Here is a 24,138-nt window from a genome sequence, read left to right on the forward strand (position 1 = left end):
CCCCGCAATATGACCATGCCTTATCTTTTTTACCACTAAACAGTTAGCTAGTAGGGATAGTTTATTCTCCAATGTTTCGTCCACAGGATAATCTGATCCAGTACGTGTAGAGAGGCAACTGCTTTACACACGAAGCTTGCTTTGCAGGAAGCTATTGAACACACTTCCTAATAAAGATTGCTAGTTTATTTCGAAATACCTATAGCAGCTTCTCGCCGTTCGATTTCGGCGGTGTCGGGTCGCCACAACGAGTTGTTTCGAAACAGACAGCAGCCAACATACACGTACTCTTTCTTTGGATCGTGTCGATTTCCGATGACAAAACATAAATAAACAGACGTGTTCCGCTCTATCCCTTTCTCGCTGTTCGATAATAAAACAGTACGTTCTGTTGGGCAGTGGCAATGCGCCGGCTAGACGGAGTGCGAGGAGTTTGATTCCAGAAGTTGTTGTGATGGTTTAATTAGGGCACTTCACGTACTTCGGCGCCTAGTTCTACTCGGCGTTACGCCGCACTTCAGTAACAGTAAAGTAAAAAGCTCGGTAAAATCTGTTGATTCGTGTGTCGTGTATTGTTATTCGACGACATGTGCGAATGCTTCTGTATAGACTATATCATGATTTTGCGAAGCGTCATGATTCCGTTCATTGGACAATGATAGCGTGCTGAGAATGTCTATTGATTACCAAGCCTAGAACGGGCTAATTAAGTGAACGTATTTATTAAAGGAATGAGCTACATATTAATGATCTTGACAATGCAGTCAGTTGCAAATACTTGTATACACCGTTAAATGTATACTGTATTAAGGGAGGTTTGATGTTATGACGGTAGATAACGCTGCTAAGTTGTGTTTCAGTTGTTAAGTTTTGGTACTGATGTAATGGACGAGCCAATCTGGCGAGAATTATTGCAAACAAAAAATTTGGCCTGGACTGCTTTATTTTGGCGTTTGGAAAAGCGCAATAGGTTAATGTTCTAGGTATCAACAGCGTCGCATTTTAGTCAGATTAGTGAATCCTTTTTTAAAATCTTACACTTTCTTGTTGCGAACTGGCCCAATATCTATTCTCCGTGGTCGCTCGGACAATCAATGTACGTTTGACTTGGTTTACTTATGATCTCTCCACTGAGTTAAATAATTATATTTAGTCTCCCATGCAAAATCATTTCTAAGCACTGTAATGGAAAACTATATGTGCAGTTTCTTAGTGCGGGGGGTATTAATTAATTACTTTTAATTTAGAAAAGACTGACGCTGAAAGATGAAACATGCGGAAAACAAGCAGGTTACGAGGGACGTCATGCTCATGCTCGATAACGCACCAGTGTGCAAGTCAATGCGCTCACTAAGTTGGAATTTTTTCTTAGGCTACCCTTATAATAAAAGCATAATATACTTAAAAAATAACTTATAAAAATCAACTTATATAAATAAAATTGGTGAACCTGTTTTATTAAAAGGCTAATATGCAGGGGTTTGTTTTCTTTATATAGGAGACTGCCAAAATGCCAAAGGAGCAGTATCGGTCGACGGGTGAGACTGTCGAAGTTCGTCAGATGGCGTTTGGGGTTCATACACCCGACGAGATTGGCGCGATGTCTCATATTCGTTGTGTCAACAAAAGTCTCTACAATCAAGATCAGTCAAAGGGAAGACAGGCTGCTCCATTTGGAGTTCTCGATCCTAAGCTGGGTCTGTACGGCAAAAAGGATCCTTTGTATAATGACGTTTCTTCATACTTACGAATGATTACAATATATAGTGATCAGGTCTCATATATTGATTAGAGGCCTATGTATTACGAACGGGGACCAATTAGATGCCTTACGTACGTTTACAGTATCAGTGTTACCTTTACAAATTCACAGGAACGAAGCTGACCTGCTGTAGTTTTGATTTTTCTGCGATTTTGTATGCTGTCCCAATAGGAACCTCAAATCGAGCCGGCGTTTGTGAGACGTGCGGCAAAGGTTTGACAGATTGTCTTGGACATTTTGGCTACATTGATCTCGAGTGTCCTGTCTTTCACGCCGGCTTCTTCCGTGAATGCATCAATATCTTACAGTGTATCTGCAAAAATTGCGCCAGTGTCCTACTTTCCAATGATGACAAAGGTGAACTTTGGTTTTTTTTTTTACTTGTGAATACAGTGTCTAAAAATGCAATCATTATCGATCAAGTATTATTTTTGTTCCAATTTATATTATAGTTCTTTATTTAGTGTTACGTTTGTCAGCACATGAAACGTGACCTTCTGTCTTGTAAAAAGTTACAATTGTAATTTTCTTATCTCTAACGTATGATAAATTTTTATCTACACGAATAATTATGATATTAACATAGGAACAATTGCATTGTTATGTTTCTATATTAACAGCTAAGTTTCGGCAGCGGATTCTTTCGCGGCAGTTGGACTACGTGGCTAAGAAACATATGCATAATGAGATTCTTGACAAATGCCGTAAGATGCAAGGCAAAGCCTGCCCACATTGTACGTACGTGAACGGATTCGTGAAAAAGGCAGGCATGCTGAGAATTATGCATGACCGGACGCGCAATAAGATTTCTCGCAAAAAAGTTAAAGGAGAGGCTGAGGGTGATGATGAAGACAATGAAAAAAAGTCGGATGACAAAGGTGGGAACAGTACGGAACACTTACCTTAGTTCACATATTGCTTTGGTCTCTGTGTTGTTACAACTCTATTATAAAGTTCCTCTTACAAAACATTATAAACCTGCGTTAGGAAAGATCGCTTTTCTAAGCAAACTAAAAGAATACTGATTCAGCCTGTCGATGCGTTAGAGGACGATGCATCTTGTAAATCTCTAGATAATGTTCATAAACTAGAAAAGCTAAGTTTGATCTCGAGTATTGGTGCATGCTGTTTGCATTTGAAACGTTTTACCGAAAGAATATTAGCAACAATGGGCAAATAAAATTAACTGTGAATTGAACATGAAATCAATTATTTCAATCTTGTTGATCGGGTCAATCATTTGATGATATTTCTAACTAAGTAGTTTTATAAATATTTACTTTAAGTTTAAACATGTTTTCTACAGCGTGATTTTAAATTAAATGCTAAACATTGTTGCCATTTCCCTAATGTTACAATTCACCTTTATTTCATGTTTACAAATACTGTTTCAGAAATTGATTCAGTGGATGCCACCAAATGTCTCCAGCTGTTTGCGCGCGTTCCGGAGCACGACGTCACTCTGCTTCTGATGAATGCTGACATTGGCCGACCAGAAAATTTGATTCAGACTCGGGTTTTAGTTCCACCGCTGTGCATCCGACCATCAGTAGCTTCAAGCTTTCGGTAGCTCATTTAATAGGTTACTAATAATTAAGATAGTGCCACACAGTAATCATTAAACGAGATAATCATAAAGAAAAAAAAAAACATGTATTTAAATAGCTGGTTGCAATTGCAGATAGCCGTTACTTTCGCTTCAAGAATGTCAGCTGCGTGTTTGATTGCTGTCTTGTTTACTATGATAAATACCAGAAATCCAGAAGGTGCAAATATTCCATAAATTCACCAAAGAGGTATCAACTGTATTCATTTTTTTTTTGTAAATATGTCGAAGTTCAGTTTAATGAAACAACTAATCAAACGGCTCTAAACCAGGGTAAAGAGAACTGTAGAACAGATGTAAATAATGTAATATTCAGAAACAAATAAATTGGCACCGAGTCTTTACTAAGTTTCGCTTCTTTTTAAAATTATCCGTAGTGCTGGCACGAATGAGGATGACCTAACAGTGAAGCTGACTGAAATGATCTTCTTGAACGACGTTATCGAACGCCATCGACAAACAAATGCCAAGCCTCAAATGATCGTCGAAGACCGGGACTTCCTGCAACTTCAATTCGCTCTTTACGTCAATGGCGAAATGAGTGGTGTTCCACAAAACATGGCACCAAAACGACCAACCAAGGGCATTATTCAGAGGTTGAAGGGAAAGGAAGGTCGCTTTCGCCAAAATCTGTCAGGCAAACGCGTCGATTTCTCGGGGCGCACGGTCATTTCGCCTGATCCAAATCTGCACATCGATCAGGTTGGCGTACCTGTGCATATGGCAAAGATTCTCACATTTCCCGAATTAGTTACCCGTCACAATTTAGAGCGGATGCGTCAACTTGTTAAGAACGGCCCTGACGTCCATCCCGGTGCTAACTTTATCGAAGGCAGAAACAAGATTAAGAAGTTCCTCAAGTACGGTAACCGCGAACAGATCGCTCAAAATCTTCGTGTTGGAGACACGGTTGAGAGACATCTGTGCGATGGGGACGTAGTCCTTTTTAACCGACAGCCGTCATTACACAAGCTGTCCATTATGGCGCACAAAGCAGTTGTTCTACCCCACAGGTGAATTCTGTTTTTAATTCCTTTATTTGAATTGAGTTAATGTGAAATTTTAAAAGCAGACTTCAGTACCTACGAGGACTATGCCTAGTTAATGTTTGCTGCCCCTTAATATATTTCAGATCTAATAAAATCTAGACATTGTTTATCTCTAATGAATACCAGGCTACGACGAGCCAACCACATAAGGCGGTCTATGCTTGAAACCGGGTGTAGACACACGGTTTGTTTCAAACGGTCGTTAGTCGATTGAAGCAATGCTTAACTAAGGCGGGTGTACCATTCATAAAGTTCGAAAGAAAGAAACATAAAGTACCAGAAATTCTAACGTGTCCGAGTTCGTTTATCTTTCGCCGTTTTGCAGGACGTTGCGATTTAATGAGTGCGTTTGCACGCCATACAATGCGGATTTCGATGGCGACGAAATGAATATTCATATGCCACAAACGTACGAGGCGCGTGCTGAGGCTATAACGCTCATGATTACTACGGCAAATATCGTTACTCCTCGCAACGGAGAACCACTTATTGGAGCTATTCAGGATTTCATTACAGGTATGGCCACTTTTATGACAAAGTAAGATTATCTATTGGTGGCGACAGTACGTCAACAGTATATATGTGACTCAATTTTTAGAACCCGCATGATTGTGTTTGTCCTTTTTTAGCACTAAATATATGGTTATTACAATATGTATTTGCCTTAGAAGAATTCGAATAATTCAAATTTTGTTAACTTTTTCTTCTGTTCGGCAACCCTTAGGTGGTTATTTGTTAACACACAAAGACGAGATGTTTGATCGCGATACGGCGTGTCAATTAATCAGTCAGTTGATTGCTGGAAGAGATTCCGGAACACTTGTGGAACTGCCTCGACCAGCAATACTCAAGCCGCGCGTCTTGTGGACTGGCAAGCAAATTTTCAGTCTAATTCTCAAGCCCTCCAGAGAGAGCAATGTTCGAATTAACCTTCGTGCAAAAAACAAGAAATATACGAAAAGTAGGTGATCTCTTCTTCCATTTTATTGCCACTAGCGAGCGTTCCCGACTCAGTCATTTTTATAATAAAAAATAAGAGCGGAATAAATACAGTAAAAATGAGAATTGAATTATGCGTTTATGGGTTGTACACAAGCAGCATTTCACGACGTATTCAATAAGGGCTTTGCGAAGTTGAACCAAAAAAAAAGAATGGAGCGGAATCCCAAATTATATCTTGAAATGATCGTCGAAGGACAGTCCAGGGCAAAATAAGTAAAAACGCTGCAGATGTGATGCTAAGCAGTGAAGTGTCGAGCGTGCAAAACATCACAAACTAGTGCTGGGAGCATTGGCACTAGTTGAAGAGGCAATTGCATTCTATGAGAAAGATAATAGTTTTACGGCTTCCGGACCAAGCGTCTAGCTTGTATAAATTTATTATTACTATTGTAATTTATTGTCTCGTTAACGGTTAAATATGATATTAAATAACTACATGTAATACAACTATCTCCTTACACCACTCCTAACCGCTGTGCTCGCTTCGTTATTTTAGATGAGGATATGTGCGCCAACGATAATTACGTAATCATACGAAACTCGGAACTTCTATGCGGACGAATGGACAAGGGCACTATGGGCAGCGGATCAAAGAACTCAATCTTTTACCTGCTTCTTCGAGACTATAATGCCCAACTTGCCGCTGACGCCATGTGGCGATTAGCCAGAGTAGCTGCCTACTTTCTCTTGTCAACCAAAGGCTTTTCCATTGGTACTAAATTGTTCGCGCATACTGAGTTACAGTCTCGATGTGACGCAGTACGAAAAATATCCTTTAGACATACATTGATTAAAATGACCTTCTATGTTATAAAACCGTTTTCTTTTTCAATTCACTTTACATTGCGTCTTTAAGGACAGTTTACTTCTAATTCACAAATATATTTGGATATAATGTTCGGGTTAACATCTGATAAACTGCAAAACTTGCGTTTCCGATATTGCTACTGAATTATTTAGGAATTGGTGATGTAACCCCCGGACCTAGTCTGGTAGCGCAGAAGAAGGAACTTGTTCGAGTAGGTTACACAAAATGCTCAGAGTACATCCGCAAGTTAGAACAGGGTACATTGCCTGCTCAGCCTGGTTGTTCTGAAGAACAGACCTTGGAAGCGCTCTGCCTCAAAGAGTTGTCTTCGATCCGAGATAAGACTGGAAACATTTGCACAGAAGAGCTTCACCAAACCTGTTCACCTCTTATAATGGCATTGTGCGGATCAAAAGGTTTGTTTAAATTTTTAAAAAAAAAATTTGTTCATTATTTTGTTTGTTTACAAGCATTAACGTCTCACTCTTCGGTATTATTTTCCCAATGTGCTTTTAGGGTCATTTATCAACATCTCCCAGATGGCTACTTGCGTAGGACAGCAAGCAATATCCGGTCACCGTGTGGGTAATGGCTTCGAAGATCGATCGCTCCCACACTTCGAGAGGAATACGAAGGACCCTGATGCCCGTGGTTTTGTGGAAGACTCATTCTTTTCAGGCCTAACTCCAACCGAGTTCTTCTTCCATACGATGGCGGGACGGGAAGGTCTTGTTGATACAGCCGTGAAAACTGCAGAAACAGGTGTAAAGTGCAGGCGTGTTTCAATTCTATTTGGTTTACTGTGAATTCAAGCTGCTGGCTACTCTAACAGTCTGCGTCCTAAGAAACATAATAACTAAATATTAAAATATAAATCATTACGATAAATTGTTGAATTTATTATCTGAGCGATATTCTTTTTGGCCTTTCATTTCACTCAAGTTTACTAGTCGATGTTTAAAAGAAGTTTTGTCAGAATTAATTCGTAGCCTGCTGAACACTTGCTACAGGTGACAGGACAGCCTCACTTTTTGAAATTTACTGACACAGTTGAATCTCAAATGCTATACGCAGGATATATGCAACGTCGTCTGATTAAATCCCTAGAGGATATGATGTTGCACTATGACAGCTCCGTGCGTTCATCAACCGGCGACGTCATTCAATTTGAATATGGCGCAGACGCTCTCGACCCCGCTATGATCGAAGGAAAAGATAACGTCGTCGATTTCAACAGGTAAGACGTAATTTTAGAAAGTGCGATTCCTTGATTGAAAGGTACAGAAGCTGATAGAATAATGATTTCTACTGTACATATATATATATTTAGAAAATCTTGCAGTTTGCTTAAGCTTTGTAGAGAATTTACTGCTGTTTTACAAGACTACATTTTGGAAATCATCAAGAGCATTTTACAAAACAATTTGAGTGGGCTCTTCATGATGACTTTTGAAGCTTTGAATTTGTCAGTATTATTCGCTTATTTGTATTGACTTACGATTGCTTCAATCAATCTGTATTCGATAGAGTTTTAGAGCTGACAAAGGCCCTATACCGCTGTCCTGACGAAGAAGCTGCTGAGCCAGAGACACTTATGAAGCTCGCCGAATCCATCGTATCTGAGAAGTGGTCCTCTGGCGATGTTAAACAGTACTTCATTGATCAAGTGTTGCGGTATATTAAAGATATGACAACTAGCATAAGTCGTTCGTGGAACAAATTCGGAATCACAAAAAACACCCCAGCGATCTACAAAGAGCCGTGGCGCCAAACCAAAACTCAGCTTAGGGAGTTTCTCAAAACATGCCATAAAAAATACCTTCGAGCTAAGGTATGATAACAGACGAATACTTTTTTCTTTCCTACAGTTTCGTATATTGAGTTTTATTTTAAATACAGCTGTACGCCGCTAATCCTATGCTTTAGATCAGGCATTTATGCTAGATAAGTCTGTGGTCGAGGCGCATGTCAAAAAGAACATGAATTCGAGTCATGTTCTATTTGCTTTCAGTAAAGATTATACAGTTTTTGTATTACGATGAGGATTTTAATTCAGCAAACATTGTTATAGGAAATACTATTTTTTTTTCTCTAAAAATATAGATGTATAATAGGTGTATATATGCACTGATTTAATAGTTAATTAGTGCTGCTAAAGTCTTGGTGATAATGCATTGCAGCTGGAACCGGCTACCGCTGTAGGAGCAATCTGTGCTCAGTCGATCGGGGAGCCTGCCACTCAAATGACCCTGAAAACATTTCACTTTGCCGGTGTGGCTTCAATGAACATTACCCAAGGAGTGCCTCGTATAAAGGAAATTATCAACGCATCGAAAGCTATTGCTACTCCAATTATTACTGCAACTCTGCTCAATGAAACTGATTCAGAGTTTGCTCGGTGGTAAATATCTTTTCTAATTTGGCTTAGTGTACTTTTAACGGACCGAAACAAAAGTCATACCATAATATTAGGCATTTCATAAACAGCCATATGAGCAGAAAAATAAATATACGTTATGTACAGGATAATGAAGTGTGAAACAATTAGATTATTGTTGTCAAGCGTAGGATAGAATAGGTTATGATGAATGCGATTAATTAAGTCGTTTGTGACACTCGCTGACATTTCGTTAATTGCTTTTGGTTGATTTTAGTGTGAAAGCCCGTGTGGAACAAACAACCCTAGGCGAAATCTCAGAATACCTGGAGGAAGTGTATCTACCACAAGAGGTCTTCGTGCTCATCAAACTTGCTATTGACCGTATCCGACTTCTGCAACTTGAGGTTTCCGCGGATACAATTAAGTATGCGATTTGTTTAGACAAGAAAATCAAGGTAAGAAAGGAGATCTGCAAATATTTCTAAATGTAGCTATTCTAAACAGAAATTACTAATTAGAACACAAAGCGTGCTTCTTCACTACCAGATGCTTGAAGCCATCTCGCCCAGAGCTTAACTGGCTTACGTTCCATCGGAAATGTGGTTCTTTGCTATCTCTTTTTTTAACTTTTTGCATACAGTCATACGCACTAATCATGTCTAACTCCCATTTCCAGGTCAAACCTAATGACGTTATCGTTCAATCGAATTCTGTTATCACAATTCGCGCGTCAAAGACGCCGACAAATCAGAATTTGTCGCATATTGTACAGGAGTTGATGGTTCATTTGCCCCAGGTTGTAGTCAAAGGAGTGGCTACTCGTGCGGTTATCCATTGTGACGATTCAACGCCAGATCGGCCGATCTATAAACTTCTCGTAGAAAGCGATCGCCTTCTCGATGTCTTAAGCACATATGGTGTTAAACCTGAACGGAGCGGTTGCAACAACATCCTCGAGGTAAATTATAGGTGGTTTCCCAAAAGTCCAAACCAGAGCATCTAGGAAATTTCTCTTGTCGGTACGTGTTTTAAACTAATGCATATGGTGAGAATGATCTGACCCGCGCGATCTTGTAGGCTTCTTACATGGGCCTGAATTTTATTGACATGTTGACAGTTCGATGCACTTTTGTTTCAATTTAAGCCAACAGACTGTGTGAAAAGACAATTATGTGCTTTCAAATTCTTCTAGGTATCAAAGGTGCTAGGTATTGAAGCGGCCCGGCAGCAAATTATAACAGAAATGCGGGAAACGATGGAGGGACACGGTATCTCTGTCGACATGCGCCATCTAATGTTACTAGCCGACCTGATGACTCGAACTGGCGAAGTCGTTGGTATCACACGGCACGGCCTCGCGAAGATGAAAGAAAGCGCTTTGATGCTTGCCTCATTTGAGAAGACAGCCGATCATCTATTTGACGCCGCTTATTTTGGACAACATGACGACGTTACGGGTGTTAGCGAATGTATCATTCTTGGAAAACCGATGCGTCAAGGTATATGAACACAACTTGGTATTTTATGCTTTCATTGCGCTGTTATGCTTCTAGGTCACTTCTTAAATGATTTATTGCAGCCTTCTTTAACGTTTAACCCTCCCCGCAACCCGTGGATAACGATTTAACGCAGACATAATATTTTTCGTTCGTTTCTCACAGGCACAGGTTTCTTTAATCTCGTCCACGATTTTCCCCGTAAACCACCGGCGCCGGCAAGTCTCATCTTCGATAACCCCGAACTCCACACTTCATTATTCGTAACAAGTGCGGCAACCTAGTCCTGGATGAGTATTCATAGCGTTCTATAACCAAGTCAACGTTAAGAGTCAATTTTTCGGTGGGAATGTTATTGCATGGGGGTTCGGACGTAGATGCCTTGTAATGTAATATATACGTGTAAAAGTAAAAGCTGACATTGTTAGTGTGTAAACGAAATATGGTTTAGATTTGTGTGGAAAGAAGCATCACACACATTAACTACAAAAAACGGAAGAAAAGTGCCTATTGACCCAAACTCTAACATTGTGTATTGCAATCATTATTTTAAGCTAGGGTCATAGAAACCTTCTGTGGCTACGCTTGTGCATGGAGGGTGATAATTTGGTAGTTGTTGTGATAATGGTAATGGTAACTGACAACGACGACGTCGCTAGAAATTTAATGCTGATATTGATTCATGAATGTTGCATCTCGGAAACGCAGAGTAAGCAATTTAAAAAAATGAGGGAAAATGCTTCTGTCAGTTCGATTAAGTACGCGAATTGATCATGTAGTTATTCTTTGTAAATTTTTGCTATGGCTAACTTTACAGCGATTTATGTTGATGTTAGAATTGTTCGCTATTGACCGAATAAAACTACCTCTTTGTATGTTTTCTTTTAGTTATAATACGCTTGTGTTCCATTTTTGTATCACTAAAAATGACTAAGCCAAAGACTGATTTACAAGAAGCGATCTACGTCCTCCGTGTAATAGGATAGGATCTTACGCTACATTCCATGTAGCCCCAACATAGCTGGCGGGACTTGGAAAGGGTCTAGAAATACGAACAATATTTAATGTTTTAATGTAAGTACTTTGCTTCATTAGGGGTTGATTCTATGCGTGTGCAAAAGGATCGTTCGGTGCGTTAATAGTATCTGCATTAACATGTTGTTTGTAGTGTGGTTTTGTTAAAACAACTGCCCATTGTCGAAGGCTTGTACTCTTGTGATAAAATTTATCAACCGGTCACAGATCCGTGTGAATGACTTAGTAGATTACTTAAAAAAAATTTAATTTTGCGAGCAGTAATCCTTTGGGTTGACCTTGTGCTACTGACCATTTAGTAGGCTTTCTACTTACAAGACAAAGAGCCCACAGTAATAAACAATAACAATACCCCTACAGTTGAAAAAGAGCTGGCACGGCAATTGTAAAGACACTATTATTACAGACACATAATATCTTGGTACTGAAATGGCCTCGCTATCGTTAATATTGAACCTCTCTAATACTCTATGTCAATAACAGTACTTGGTTCCTTCTTGTTCTGTTTCCCACTGTTTGCGATTGGTGAATTGTCGTCCGACTGAGAGAAGCCTCGTACCTAATGGGGTTGCCCTCTATTCTCTACCGTCGTGTTACACAGGTTGTATCAGCAACTTTAGGAAAAAGATATTATTTCAGTTTTCTAAGTCAAATTTAGAGGGAATAATTATCGACTAGAGTTGTTGTGTCATACATTACTATAAAGTGAATATTCAAAAAGTTGTGTGTATGTCATGAAATATAGCTACAGCTGTGTACTAGTTAGCAGGCTGTAAGCGCTGCAAGGTTGGATTTTGGATTATGACAAATTAGTTAATTAATGGTATCCATTAGCTTGCGTAGTTTATACGCGCATTCCGTTCATTTTCGGGGATTTCATTATGTATTTTGTGGCGTGTCATGGTACTCACATCCACTTATTGCAGACGATCCACTTATATCGCGTACAAGATTGTAAATTCGCAAGATGCATAAACTTTAGATATGCTCTAGTGAAATCGGTCATTGCAGAGGTCACGACTTTGCAACTTAGAGTGATTCTGGACGAATTTTGATGTTTTGTTTTATTACAGGAAATACTGTCTGTGCGTAAATTCAAAGTCCTATTTTCAAAATGTATAATACATAAATCAAAATACATATTAAAGATTTTGTTTTCAAAAAGAAAGCCAAAGCTGCTTTTCTGGTTTAATCCATCCTAAAATAAAAGAAACACCTATCCCGAAATCTGTCGAAGAAACGTCGACACGCTGTTGGATTGATTATTGGACGATCTACTTTTTGTTAGATACTTAAAAGCGTTTATTTTGAACGATGCGACTCTTCCTAGGCTCGTTATTAGGTAATCGCGCAGGCTGTTCATTCCACGACATATTAAATACAATTGTTGTACACGGTTGCCTCGTGGTAGAATATCCAGTAGTTACCTAATGACTTTACAGAATGGCCAAATTGGTTTAACTCGTAACTTGTCTGACGTGTTGCTGCTGATTTCGCGGGTTTCATTTATTTGTCCCCCATGCCTTCTGTTTTCATTATTACTAATATTACTACGAACCCTATAATATAAAATAATAATAAAAGAAACCGAAGTTGCATAAATCAAAATACTTGCCGAGAGCTAAACAGACGATGAACAATAGAGATGGCTATGAACGTGTTTTGAAGTCGACTAAATCATTTCTGTGTTTTTTTTTTGCTGGGCACGTGAAAAAGTTACCGAAACGTACCCACAAATTTAGCTACAGTTGGAATTACATTGTTGCTATTTTCATCAAATAAATATGAATTGGCTGTGTCTCGTCTAACCCGTAATCCATCTAGCTCTGAGAAAACAAGCAACAAATAATACAGATAATAAGCAACAAATAGTAACATTCTCCTTGTCAAATGGCTAAGCAAATAAATATGTTTACCTTTTTTTATTTTTATTTTCCCTCGTCCGGTGCTACACAGCGGACTAATTACAAGAAAAAGGCAATTGGTCTCCACTTCTGATCGTGACCTCGATTCGAAACGTATTCTATTATAAACAACGAAATCGTTCTCTTGATACCCATTTATTATTATCAAGTTCCGATTATACTTCATATCTGGCGTAATTCTATTTATCTAATTATGATGCTATCACAGTTATTATTTCTTCATTCATATACTGTCCAGAAAATCATTTCCCTGTTTTAAAACATTCTTCGATATATTTATTATATCTATAATTTTGTTAATTCGTGCTGGCTGTCGCGGCTTACGTAAGAATCAAGACTGAAAAGGGCTATTGACTTAATTACCCTTCATGCGTCATGAGTGGCTTGTAAGATTATCTCCGAAATATTCGTTGACTGTTTCGCTGATTGATTGTAACTTCATAGCCTCACTGCTAAACTTTGGTATACGTAACGCAGGCCAAGTGTAAGCTGTTGTAGACCACTGCAGAAAATCACTGTTTTATCACTGTTCAGCAGGCAGTGACCTTTCGAAATCAGCCAACCTTTCGCCCGCACATTTTCGGCCCACAAGAACTTGTCACAAGACACTTCTAGTACGTCTGTGTTTGCAGTGCTAACTTAGATCTTCTAATTGTAGTGACATGCAGAACATGTAAGTTGTGCCATAAAGTGACATTAGTGACACGGAAAAAGTTTTTGTGCTCTAATTATTATCGTACTTGCATATTTTACATGAAGTTAGTAGTCGCATTATTTACCCTGTATGTACGTATGTCATTATTCAGCGATCTTGACTGATTTCCTGCCTCTAAATGGCGATATTTTGAATGCTGACACGCGTCGCAAAATAGTTTTTAATATTCTTGTAGTATTTCTGTACTGCTGATAATGGATCGTTTTGGATTGGGCTACAAAAACACGGTGTTCATCCACGAATCCCTATGAATTTCTTTAGAATTCTTTTTTGATTCATCAACTAGCACTACTATATGATATTACCTGTATTCCACTGAAGAGTCTATTAAAGGTACTAACATTTCCAGCATAGGTTTTGTCCGTGGGCTATTGTTTCATATTTTGCGTACAGTAAGGCTTAGCTAAACCTAACACTAAACGCATCGTTTATCTACAGCGGGTTTCGGGAAACTGGGTCCCATCTCAGTAGGTGTCCCCAAATTCAACAAGCAGGTACGCCATCATCTTAGAAGCTTACAGCTTCAGTTTGAACGTGGTGCGGTCATGTAAACTACCAATAAAAATAGCAATAGCAAAAGACAAATCCCGTCCATTATGACAGAAATTTTGATTTGAAAAGATTTGACTGCTCCAAAATACATTTCACATTGTGCTTGACAGCTGGTTGTTGTTAACTCAAAGCATGCTATAACTTGAAGCGCAGAATTTAGTTAATTCAACTGCGTTGGCCACTCCTGAAAAAAAGTACGCCAGTGTATTTACCTTTTGTGGCCCGAGAAGTAGTTGTATGATGACCCATTGATGCCTATTGGAGATACTTATGTTTTTGAAACGTACAGCCCCAACAAAGTAAGCTTAGTAAAACCAAAATAGGGTAACGTGAGCCGCCAGTAAATACGTAAGAATTTTAAAATATGAAATTCTTCTATGCCATTATCGTATGCAAATAACCCAGTTAGTTATTCAACAAAGCTACAATGAAGAAGCTGTTTGGCTTGTCTAGGTAGTGAAAACCTTGTGCTAGTGGTGAGTCTCTAAAACTGAGATTAACCAACTACCCGAATGTTTGGCAACTTGCAATGTCTCAATCATTTTTTTTGCCTGATACCACCATTACAGAGATAGAACAAGCATGCGACAGCAATCCTTGTCTTAGACATCGCTTGAATAATCTCCTTAGTTCATCTTTATTGCTTAAATGCGTGCATTCAGCTTCAGCAAACTGGCTTACTGCGGGCTAAATGCACTTCATATTGTTGTCTCTTGCGCTGCCACTCCCGTTTGTTGTTATGGCCAATTAAAGCTGACAGCCTCGACAGCGGAGAGCTCGGTAAGTTTAGCGGAAGATCGCTTACCACGTTACCGATATAAGGCTCTATGTGCTCGTCCCCGCCTTGATGTTCACATTGTTGTGTATCATTTTGAAAGGTAACAGTGACTGTCAAGGTGGTAAGAGTATTTACCTTATTTGTCTGTTGTAAGCTATGGCATCGAGAGTTGTTGTTTAATTTACGGACGTTATAGGGATCGCCAATCTAAATGATATGGGGGAGAATACTATACTTAGTGGTCGTGCAGCAAATTCGGCAACGTTTAATCAAATCGGTATAGTCTTACTTTGACCAAGGTCTACGTTTCAGATAATGCCTATTAGAGGATAGCTTTTATAAGCCTACATTTTAACAATCAAAATTACGGTGGGAGTTCGGCTGATAGAGGAACCAAGATCTCTACCTTCTGTTCATTGTCAGTCCTTGAAATGCTAATGACGTCGCCGACAGAAAAAAATATATGCTGACGTTTATATAATTATACGGCGCGTTCCGTCTCCGGAAAATTTGCGCATGCTTTAAGCACAATGGAGTAGCCGATTGTCTAATGCATAATGTAGAATCGAACAAGATTAGGGCTTTGCCTCATTCTTACAGTATGTATAACAAAAGGCTTCATTCTATACACTTCGATTGTTGGGCCTCATCTGAAGAACGATACTGGTCTCAACGACAGCACAGTGTACTGATTCATGTTCTGATAGGTATTTTACTGTCGATTTTGCTTTTCACCTACTCATTATCGTGTCTAGACCCCACGGCTACCTCATCGTTCGTTCTCTCTTGGACCTACTAATGGAATAGCATCTGCCTGTTCTAAGAAATCACCAGATGATCATTGTCAACGGTGATCTGTGTGTGCTACGACAGACACAAACGAGTCGAATAACAGTGGTAACAACTCTGTAAAACTACTAAGAGCCGGAGTCGTTGCAAATCGAATAAGCAGGTATAGATCCTATCATCAACATAACTAACGTTTATGATCATTGCATACGCATATTTAGGGTCGTTAGACCGGCCATCTACTCGCAGACGGTTCGATCGATTAGATGAATTTGAAATGTGCTTTTGTCTTTAATTTAGTTTTTTTACAGTTTAGCTAACGCGGTAGTTGTAGGCAACTGTTTCGATGGGAGAAAAAGAAGTATCGTTGTTTAATTGTTTTTGCCAGTGTGTGTGTACTACGGTACTATATTCTCCCAAGAGTTTTTCTATCTTATATTTTAACGGGGGCTTACAAAGATTCATTAATTCCTCGAAATTCACTATATGAGTCGCTGAAATAAGGTCCGCTATTTATATAATTTGCACGTAAAAGTCACCGTGAAGCTTCACTTCTGAAGTCTGCTTTTCGATTTTGCGGTTTTATACAATCGTATGAGGTTCTCACGGAGAATAGCTAGATCGGCGAATACAGCAGTAATCTGCATGAACAATAAACATTTTGTTGTATACAAGTTCATGCAAATAACTTGGCCATTCGACAAAGCTAGAAGAAAAAAATGCTTGTCTTGCCAGAAAGTGCCGGGGTCTCGGCCAACGAAAATAACGCTTTATTTAGTTCTTCGTTTACTAAGTTCTCGAAAAATTTTGACATTAAAAAGCCGACTTTCGAACAGTTAAAATATAGGCATGTTTGAGGGATGAGAAGGAACTGTGACAGGCTGCACACCGTTTCCCAGAACCAATTTAATCACCTTGATACTTGTGCAACTAGCGTGGTCGTTCGTAATTCTGATCAACGAACGATCTGCGATGATGCATAATCCATAATAGTGGTTTTCCATATGAAATACATTTATCGATTTCACTGCTGATTCTGCGTCATCTTAATTTATTTGATAAATTTACACAACAAGAGAAAATAGGGTTGCAGCGCGGCGAGACAAAATGCCTAAAAGTAGCGAAGATAGGTTTAGGGAAGCACGACTATAACTAAAAAAAGGCACCCGTATCAACCGGTAATGTACATTTCCTAAGTCATCTTTTCCAAAATGTCAACTTAAGTCTTATCCAACTTTAGACTAATTTTTATTCTTTCCTCCCTGTGTAACATGACGCAGTGGGCTGGATTGTATTTTGAAAATAGTTCATTTTCTACTGATAAGACAAATTCGTTCGATAAAATATGAAAAAGTACATAGCTAACTCACGAAAAAGTCTAGTAGTTCCAGTTGAACCGAGTGTGTAACTTTAAACATGTTCAAAGTTTGATGGTACTTATTTTAGTCAGCGTTTACCTATACGACCCGTTTAGTCCGGTACTTGCTCATATAGCCTGCTCATTCCCTGAGATTACAAAAATCATTCGGAACGAGTTTCATTAATTCGAACTGACTGACTCGGGCAAATGCTCGGTAAGCTAATTTAATCTAATTATACAAGCTCAACACACTTTTGGTACTACATGACGAGCATCGTCGAATAACAAGACTCATCTGTACCATATAAATGCTCAGGCAAAGGATGACAGAATCAATAGTTTTAATGTCTGCTACAAAATCAACTTTCATTCGGATTTCTATCCATGCCGACTACCAAACGTTGTAAAAATCTAGAAAGCCTAGAGTAATCTGCTGTTGCCCTGGAATCTAAAGCGAGACCAGCTAAAATGATTGGTTTCTACGTAAACGCTTCTGGCGGTTTACAAGGTCAGTCGGTTACTGCCATGCCAATGAACATTCGGGACGACACATGTTTTGCCTTTTTATTCCACTCTCAGCTATCTTGCACGCAAATACTTGAAATTTCGTCTTCGGTCTTGCGTTAAGGTTCTGCCCCACAAGAAATCTTTCTTGCTTAGGGTGACATTTAAGCTAGGAATGATCGCAGACTTGGCCCTTTGTAGTTGTTATGATAACGCGTGGTATACATTATCCCTCTACGTGTTTTGTTTAAAATGCTCTGTATGGGAGTATAAATTAATGAGTTACTCTGTACTCTGTATCCGGATACAGAGAAGATAGGCGTAGTTGATTCTGAAGCTCCGGGAGTCGTTGGTTCGAGTCTAATCAAAACTATATACTATGTGACCGATATGACCGAAAAAAGGAACTTTTACATGTGATTCTGTTTCTGTTTTGAAAGCAGTAATATAGTTAAGTGTTTTGATGATACAAGCAATCCTTCCAAAAAAATACAAGTAATGGTCACTTGAAAAGAGTCAATTTACTTTTATTTAGACGGATCGTAACAAAATATTTATACATAAAGGAGCGAGGCCGATTTTACAAAAGTTTTCTCTGATGTATGCGCGATAAAAGTTTAAACAGCTATTTATTGTATAGTTTAATATAATGACGGTCATTTTCTAATGTTGTATTAAAGTTCTGTTGGTAATAATAATAACAATGTTAAACGGCCATTTGCTATAAACTCGAGCCCTTTGTGGGCACGTCCTACTAATCCGGAGCAAAACAAAATACAGTTATAGTTTACAACTTTGTTAATTTCTAGGTTCGTAGTATGTGGGTTGATCGGGCAAAGTCTGTGACGAATACAGGGTAGGCGTAAAAAACACATCAGTTACTTTCTGTAGAGCCTTAAATGCCATGATAAGAATCATACAGCAGGATCGCCGTAGACTTTACGTAGCATACGCGTAAAACCGTTGTCGCAGCAGAGCTGTAACAAGTCAGCATCTCCGTCATACACTCGTAAAGGCCGAGTCTAAATTCGAACTTTTCGAGTCGGCTCTCCTCTATCGAGAACCTTGCAACCTAGGACTTCGAATGATTTGTATTCAATCTACGGTGCTACTTCGTAATAGAACAATTGTTTTCCGCGGCGCTCGACATCGCTTCCTTTCACAGCTCACATCGATAATGATAGGTTAGATAGTTGTACTAATTAACATTATTGGGTTAATTGTTGTTTGGCCTGCTCACACGCTAAGAACGCTATTGAATTTGTTTTGACTTTCTTCAAAACGTAACGCTTGGCGCATCGTCAAGGCAAGTATTATGCAGCCATTCATCAGTTGTCTGGATAAAAAAAAAATTAGGTTTGCAGCCATTTCGCTCTCGTGTTTTTGCAAGAAGTTTCAACAAGAACACTTTATTGCAGCGGCCGAATTGGGTCGAAAATGGACATTAATATCCAGCCTAAAGAATGACCGCTTTGGGCCTGTCATAAGCAAAGGAGCAACTTCTGTTGATCAAGCAAGATTTTCGAAAAACACCAGAAACAAATGCTGAAAGCTACGATTGAAGATAGCTCTATAGAAATTTGGGTCTTCAAGTATTGGTAGTAAAATCGAAAGAAATGATCAAATAAGCCTTACAATTTGTCTGCGCTAGATATAAATGTCTGTCCTTTGAAAAGGTTGACTCAGACTAAAATAGATTTTGTTTACCTTCTTATATCGCTTTGTATTTCCGATATATATCCTTTTCAGAATGAACGGTACTTTTTTTTGTCTTAGTACAGGGAACAATATTCCGGGTACGTGGGCTTTCTCACTCCAAAGAAAAGGTGTCTCAGTTTTTTGAAAGAGCAAGCTTTTCCGAACTACTGTGCAAATATTACAATTAATGCCAGTAATGATAGAGTTCTTTTTACAAGTTCGCGCTACGGATGATGATTGTTTATGTGCAGTTGATGGATGCAAATGTCTACAATGGTAAAGACGAATTTAATCCAACAAATCGCAAAAATTTTGAGAATTGTCTGCAGCAGCGGTGGAACAAAATTGGTGCTCCGAGGCAAGATTTGCTTTAATAGGCGAGGACAGAATGGCATATAGTTGAGTGAATGCTCGTGATCCAGATGATGTGCGAAACTGAAGATGAAGTGCTATCGTTGCCCCTTCATATATGATACAACAGTAGAAGAAGTTACATTGATAGAAAAGTTGTACCTTTTTTTCTGAAGTACTACCAGTTTCAAGCCTAGATCTAAAAATACGAAATTTGGGTTTAGTAAGTGGGAGTCCTACCGAACTAGAGAAATCCCCTATTAACAATGAATTCGTTTTCATTGAAAAACACGGGGCAGAAGACCATTCGACAAACGATTGTGATCCGCTAGCCCTTTACAAAGCTGCTCAGACAAGACCGCTGCATGGCTACACAGTGATCTAAAATCAGTACTAATTACGTTATATCCCGACAGCTATACAGTTAGGACACTGAGCACGCTTCTCTTTATATTAGAAACTTCTTTATACTAGACTAGTCTATCGATGTTTCTCGCGTCTACAGTTATAGAGGCAGATCCGTGCTTTATCTTCGGTTCGATTAAGTTCAAACTTACAAACTGTGATCAATGTTAGAAATGGTGAACGAATCTCATAGCTTAAAGCAAATAAAATTCGCACAAACTAATTTCAATTTTTGCTGCACACTAGCGTATCCAACTGATGAAATAGTAGTTCTAAGAAATGCCAGTTCCATCGACATCTTAGTGATCAGCACCGCCGTATATAAGTTAGCCAAAAGTCAAAAGAGCCAAGAGTGGAAAACTCGTTCATCGTATTTTCTAACCTTCCGATTTTTAATGGCGATTAAAAGAATGGCTCCATTTGGTGTTTGAATTCGAAATTCGGCGGCTGTTTTTGGTTTGAAAGAGTTTCAGTTAACTCATTGTCCCTAACAAAAAGCAAGAACGACTCTTAAGGCATACCGTTTCTATGAAATTATAACTGTGATATGCTCGTATCTGCCGCTCTTTGTGTGGCAACGTAATATCTATAAAAGTAAAATGGCAAAAAATAGCTACTTTTCGCACAAACTTAGTCTAAACACCATCTTAACACCGATGATATTAGCGCCCCTAGGTTGGAAACAAGCTGAAAGATCTTAGGAGTATTGATTAAAGAATTGTGTTAGAGCACAAACAGCTTATTACCTACTTTTCCAAAGACAAGTTTCAATAAATTTTAGGAACAAATGATGTTCTCAAGCTGTATAATCTTCTGGCTGCGGTTTATTTTACTGAAAATCAAAACCGCAGTCATGACAGAAGAACCGGGCGTGAAACTTGGAACGATCCAATTTGGTCATACTGATTTGCCACGGAATGCATTATGTTCCGCCCCACATCCAATCGAATGAAAAATCAATATTGAATGATTGCTAGGTGTTAAGGTATATTATCTGCGGTAACTTCTGATTTCAGCATATGCCGGCATATTATAGATGTGAGCTTACGACGTTTACTTTCCCGTGATGGTGTAGTGGCAATGTGCTTACCCACTAACGTTAAGAACACATGAGACGGTGTAAACTAGGAAGCAAATGTTAACAGCATCGGAAGTGCTGGAGAATCGAACCATATAATGTTGCGAATTTCTAAGAACGGGTACCTTTTGGTAAACGGTGATCCATTACATCGATGAACTGCTCACCATCGCAATAAAACGATACAGGGCTCAAGCAATTGGCGAATATTTTGTTTTCATAATATGAAAAGTCAAACCATACTATGTGATTAGATATTCTGGTGAAACATAATTAGTCACAATGCATAAATAAATGCACTGTTTAGGTAATATAATTTGGTCAAGGCGATGCCAATTATTGACCGTAAAGACACCCAGGTTAATTACAACTTCGAGACTTCATTTCTGCGAAAGAAGATAAAATCGCCGACATTTATTATCAACGCTTGAATAATATGTGACTTGATAGTTGAAATTTGACTTCAATGTAGGTAGATAAGTGTAAAGGATGCCGGCAAAAATGTATCTTGTTTAATAAACAGCTAAATTTAATTGAAACAGAGAAACAGACTTAAGTAGCTGTATTTGTCGAAGATAACCCTGATCGCTAGGTTCTTCAGAGATGATTTTTGGAACATCTTTACGACAAACAACAAGATCTCAAGTCAAGATGAAAGTTAGCACCTCTATCGACCGAGCGTAACTTAATTACAAATTTTGAAGTTAAGCATTTTGTCTCCGTTCTTTTGAACATTTTCTCTTTGGAAAAGCTGCTTCGTCAACGACATATACTACACAATGTAAAGGTGTGCCTGAATCAAAAATTTTTACTTTGAGGTGCTAGGGGAGATCTTAAGCTCAGTTTTGAAGGCTGGCTCCTAGCACACATATATGGGAAAGGCAAGTATTTTGCTTCGTTGAACCTTATTGAATCACTAAGCTATTTGCACAAAAGTAGAAAAGATTCTTTATTTATACAAAGTACCGCACAAAAGCATAAGTGGCCTATGTTATTCCATTTTAATTTTATCAGGCCATACGTTTCAAAAACATAAGCGACTATAATTGATACTGATATTAATAAGGGACAGCAGAATAAAAGAATCTTTAGTAAATAACCGGCATAATTTTCTTGAATGGTGGCGTGGTTGGTCGACGCGGTCGTGTTAATTTAATTTCGCTTTTTCAACTTCACGATCCCCTACCAAGCACAGTGCGAAATAATTATCAATTTCCTAGCTGTAGTTAGGTAAACGTGATGCAATAGGATATATATTATCACAAATTTATCATCATGGTCGCAATTTCCCGCGAGCATTGGTTATAGCTGTTGGCGTAGGTAGCGTTTCATCCCGCATGCAAATCGAAACTTATAAACACTCAAGAACACATTTGCTGACTAAATATAGGAACAGCGATTAAGTTCGAAACTGGTCGTGGACACACAGTATGTTCAATGGTGGCTAAAGCCAACTATTCGAAGTAATGTAGAGGTAACGCAGCACCGTGCAGAAAATATGAAACAGCAGCGCTCAATTAAGTACGAGTCAACTCTGAAGGCAGCAAATTGTTACGGTTCACAGCTATCGACTTTACTACTACCCCGGTCGCCGTTGCTCAAAATTGATGATCAGTTAAGATTCTACATACAATAACCAATCAACAGGTCATTGGTCAGGTACAGATTCATTTGACTTTCGAATTCGCTGGATAAAAAATTACTTACACAGTTCGACGGTGACTGTTGTGACTTACGTATCGTGTCGCGTCTGAACGGACGGCGTCACCATCTCCCTGTACGTCACTGCGGATCTCTTTCTCAATGGAGCAAATGTCCTCATTTTGCTTAGTTCTACTATTCAGTATGTTCAGGGGCCGCTCTGTAGAGTTTCAGCAGATAGCCTAATCGACTGCCTATCGATCTATCTGGATTTTTTGCTCATAAAAATTGCGTAAATTGTCCTAATAGTACATTGTACGGGTTTATATCGGCAAAGTTTCACGCAGATTCACTAATCATCACTGCAAGCTTTGATTTGAAATCATATGTGAATCTATATAAACCAACGCCCAAGTATACGGGGTCAGGGCTCAATGGGTACGAGTCCCACAATTTCAGACGAATATCTGATTGCCAGTAGAGCCTACTCTGCAGAACGTAGTAGCGATTATATAGAAAATTATCTTGCTGCACAGTAAAGACGCTTTCTGTGCCGGTTACCGAGCTCACTTCAGGTTACTTAACACGATAGGCATGATAGATGGGAACTCTAGTTTTCGGCAATATGTTTTCGATCAGCCTGAAAAGGGACTTAAATCAGTGGAAAAATGTCCTAGCAACTAAAATATCTTGCATATTGAAGCAATGTTTAAATTAATTTCACTTTAGTTCGGTTAATTATCATTTATAGTTATGGCGCGAGAGAATGAATAGGGAAGTTACTAGGGAACTATGAAGCCAAAGTATGAAGCCTCAGAGGCTGGTGAACCTTATTTTAAATGATGTGGTCATAATAGAGATTACAAGATTCATTGCTGCTTAAGATGGAATGACAATTTGTGAACGTTCGACTTTTATAGGGTGCTTATGATTATACCTTATTCAACATCATAATACGTCACATAACGAATAGCCGATGCCATATGCTCGCACATCGGTTTTGTAAGGGTAGAAAAGCTATCCAATATATACGATTATTTAGTGTCTCTCATTTTACCATTTTGGTAAATAGAATACCATTAAATTTTTATAACGGAGTGTTCGTGCTCTATAAATAGGTCTCTCGCAAAATAATAAGTAACTCCTGTTATTTGTGACGCGGGTGATCTATCTAACAATATAAATGAGCTTTAGTTCACATTGA

General features: G+C 38.8%; 1 protein-coding gene and 1 long non-coding RNA gene across 25 annotated transcripts in view; both read left to right on the top strand.

Annotated features, from left to right (window-relative positions):
* Positions 1–369: 369 nt before the first annotated feature.
* On the top strand, positions 370–10,997 carry Polr3A (RNA polymerase III subunit A). Of its 5 annotated transcripts, none has more exons than XM_022805499.2 (18): positions 370–526; positions 1,499–1,697; positions 1,934–2,119; positions 2,383–2,640; positions 3,157–3,328; positions 3,746–4,381; positions 4,743–4,933; positions 5,142–5,378; positions 5,916–6,131; positions 6,380–6,643; positions 6,744–6,989; positions 7,302–7,464; positions 7,755–8,058; positions 8,408–8,628; positions 8,882–9,062; positions 9,284–9,565; positions 9,800–10,106; positions 10,269–10,997. In XM_022805499.2, exons 2-18 carry the CDS (start codon positions 1,511–1,513, stop codon positions 10,385–10,387), a joined length of 4,170 nt encoding a protein of 1,389 aa, XP_022661234.1. In that variant the 5' UTR covers positions 370–526; positions 1,499–1,510; the 3' UTR covers positions 10,388–10,997. The 5 variants fall into 5 exon arrangements, with proteins under 5 accessions (XP_022661234.1, XP_022661232.1, XP_022661233.1 ...); XM_022805497.2 differs by having other exon boundaries at positions 372–531; XM_022805498.2 differs by having other exon boundaries at positions 373–543.
* Positions 10,998–22,712: 11,715 nt separating this feature from the next.
* The window catches only part of LOC111249415 (uncharacterized), a 39,056-nt gene continuing 37,630 nt past the window's right edge, over positions 22,713–24,138 (top strand). For 4 of the 20 annotated variants that reach the window (XR_015325685.1, XR_015325689.1, XR_015325687.1 and 1 more), the window contains exon 1: positions 22,715–22,952. This is a non-coding gene — a long non-coding RNA (uncharacterized LOC111249415). Of the gene's footprint in view, positions 22,953–24,138 lie in introns of all 20 variants that reach the window. The other 16 variants (XR_015325692.1, XR_015325695.1, XR_015325694.1 and 13 more) reach the window with 9 other exon arrangements.

This window comes from Varroa destructor, unplaced genomic scaffold, assembly GCF_002443255.2.
Source record: "Varroa destructor unplaced genomic scaffold, Vdes_3.0 BEIS01000004.1, whole genome shotgun sequence".
Taxonomy (NCBI): domain Eukaryota; kingdom Metazoa; phylum Arthropoda; class Arachnida; order Mesostigmata; family Varroidae; genus Varroa; species Varroa destructor.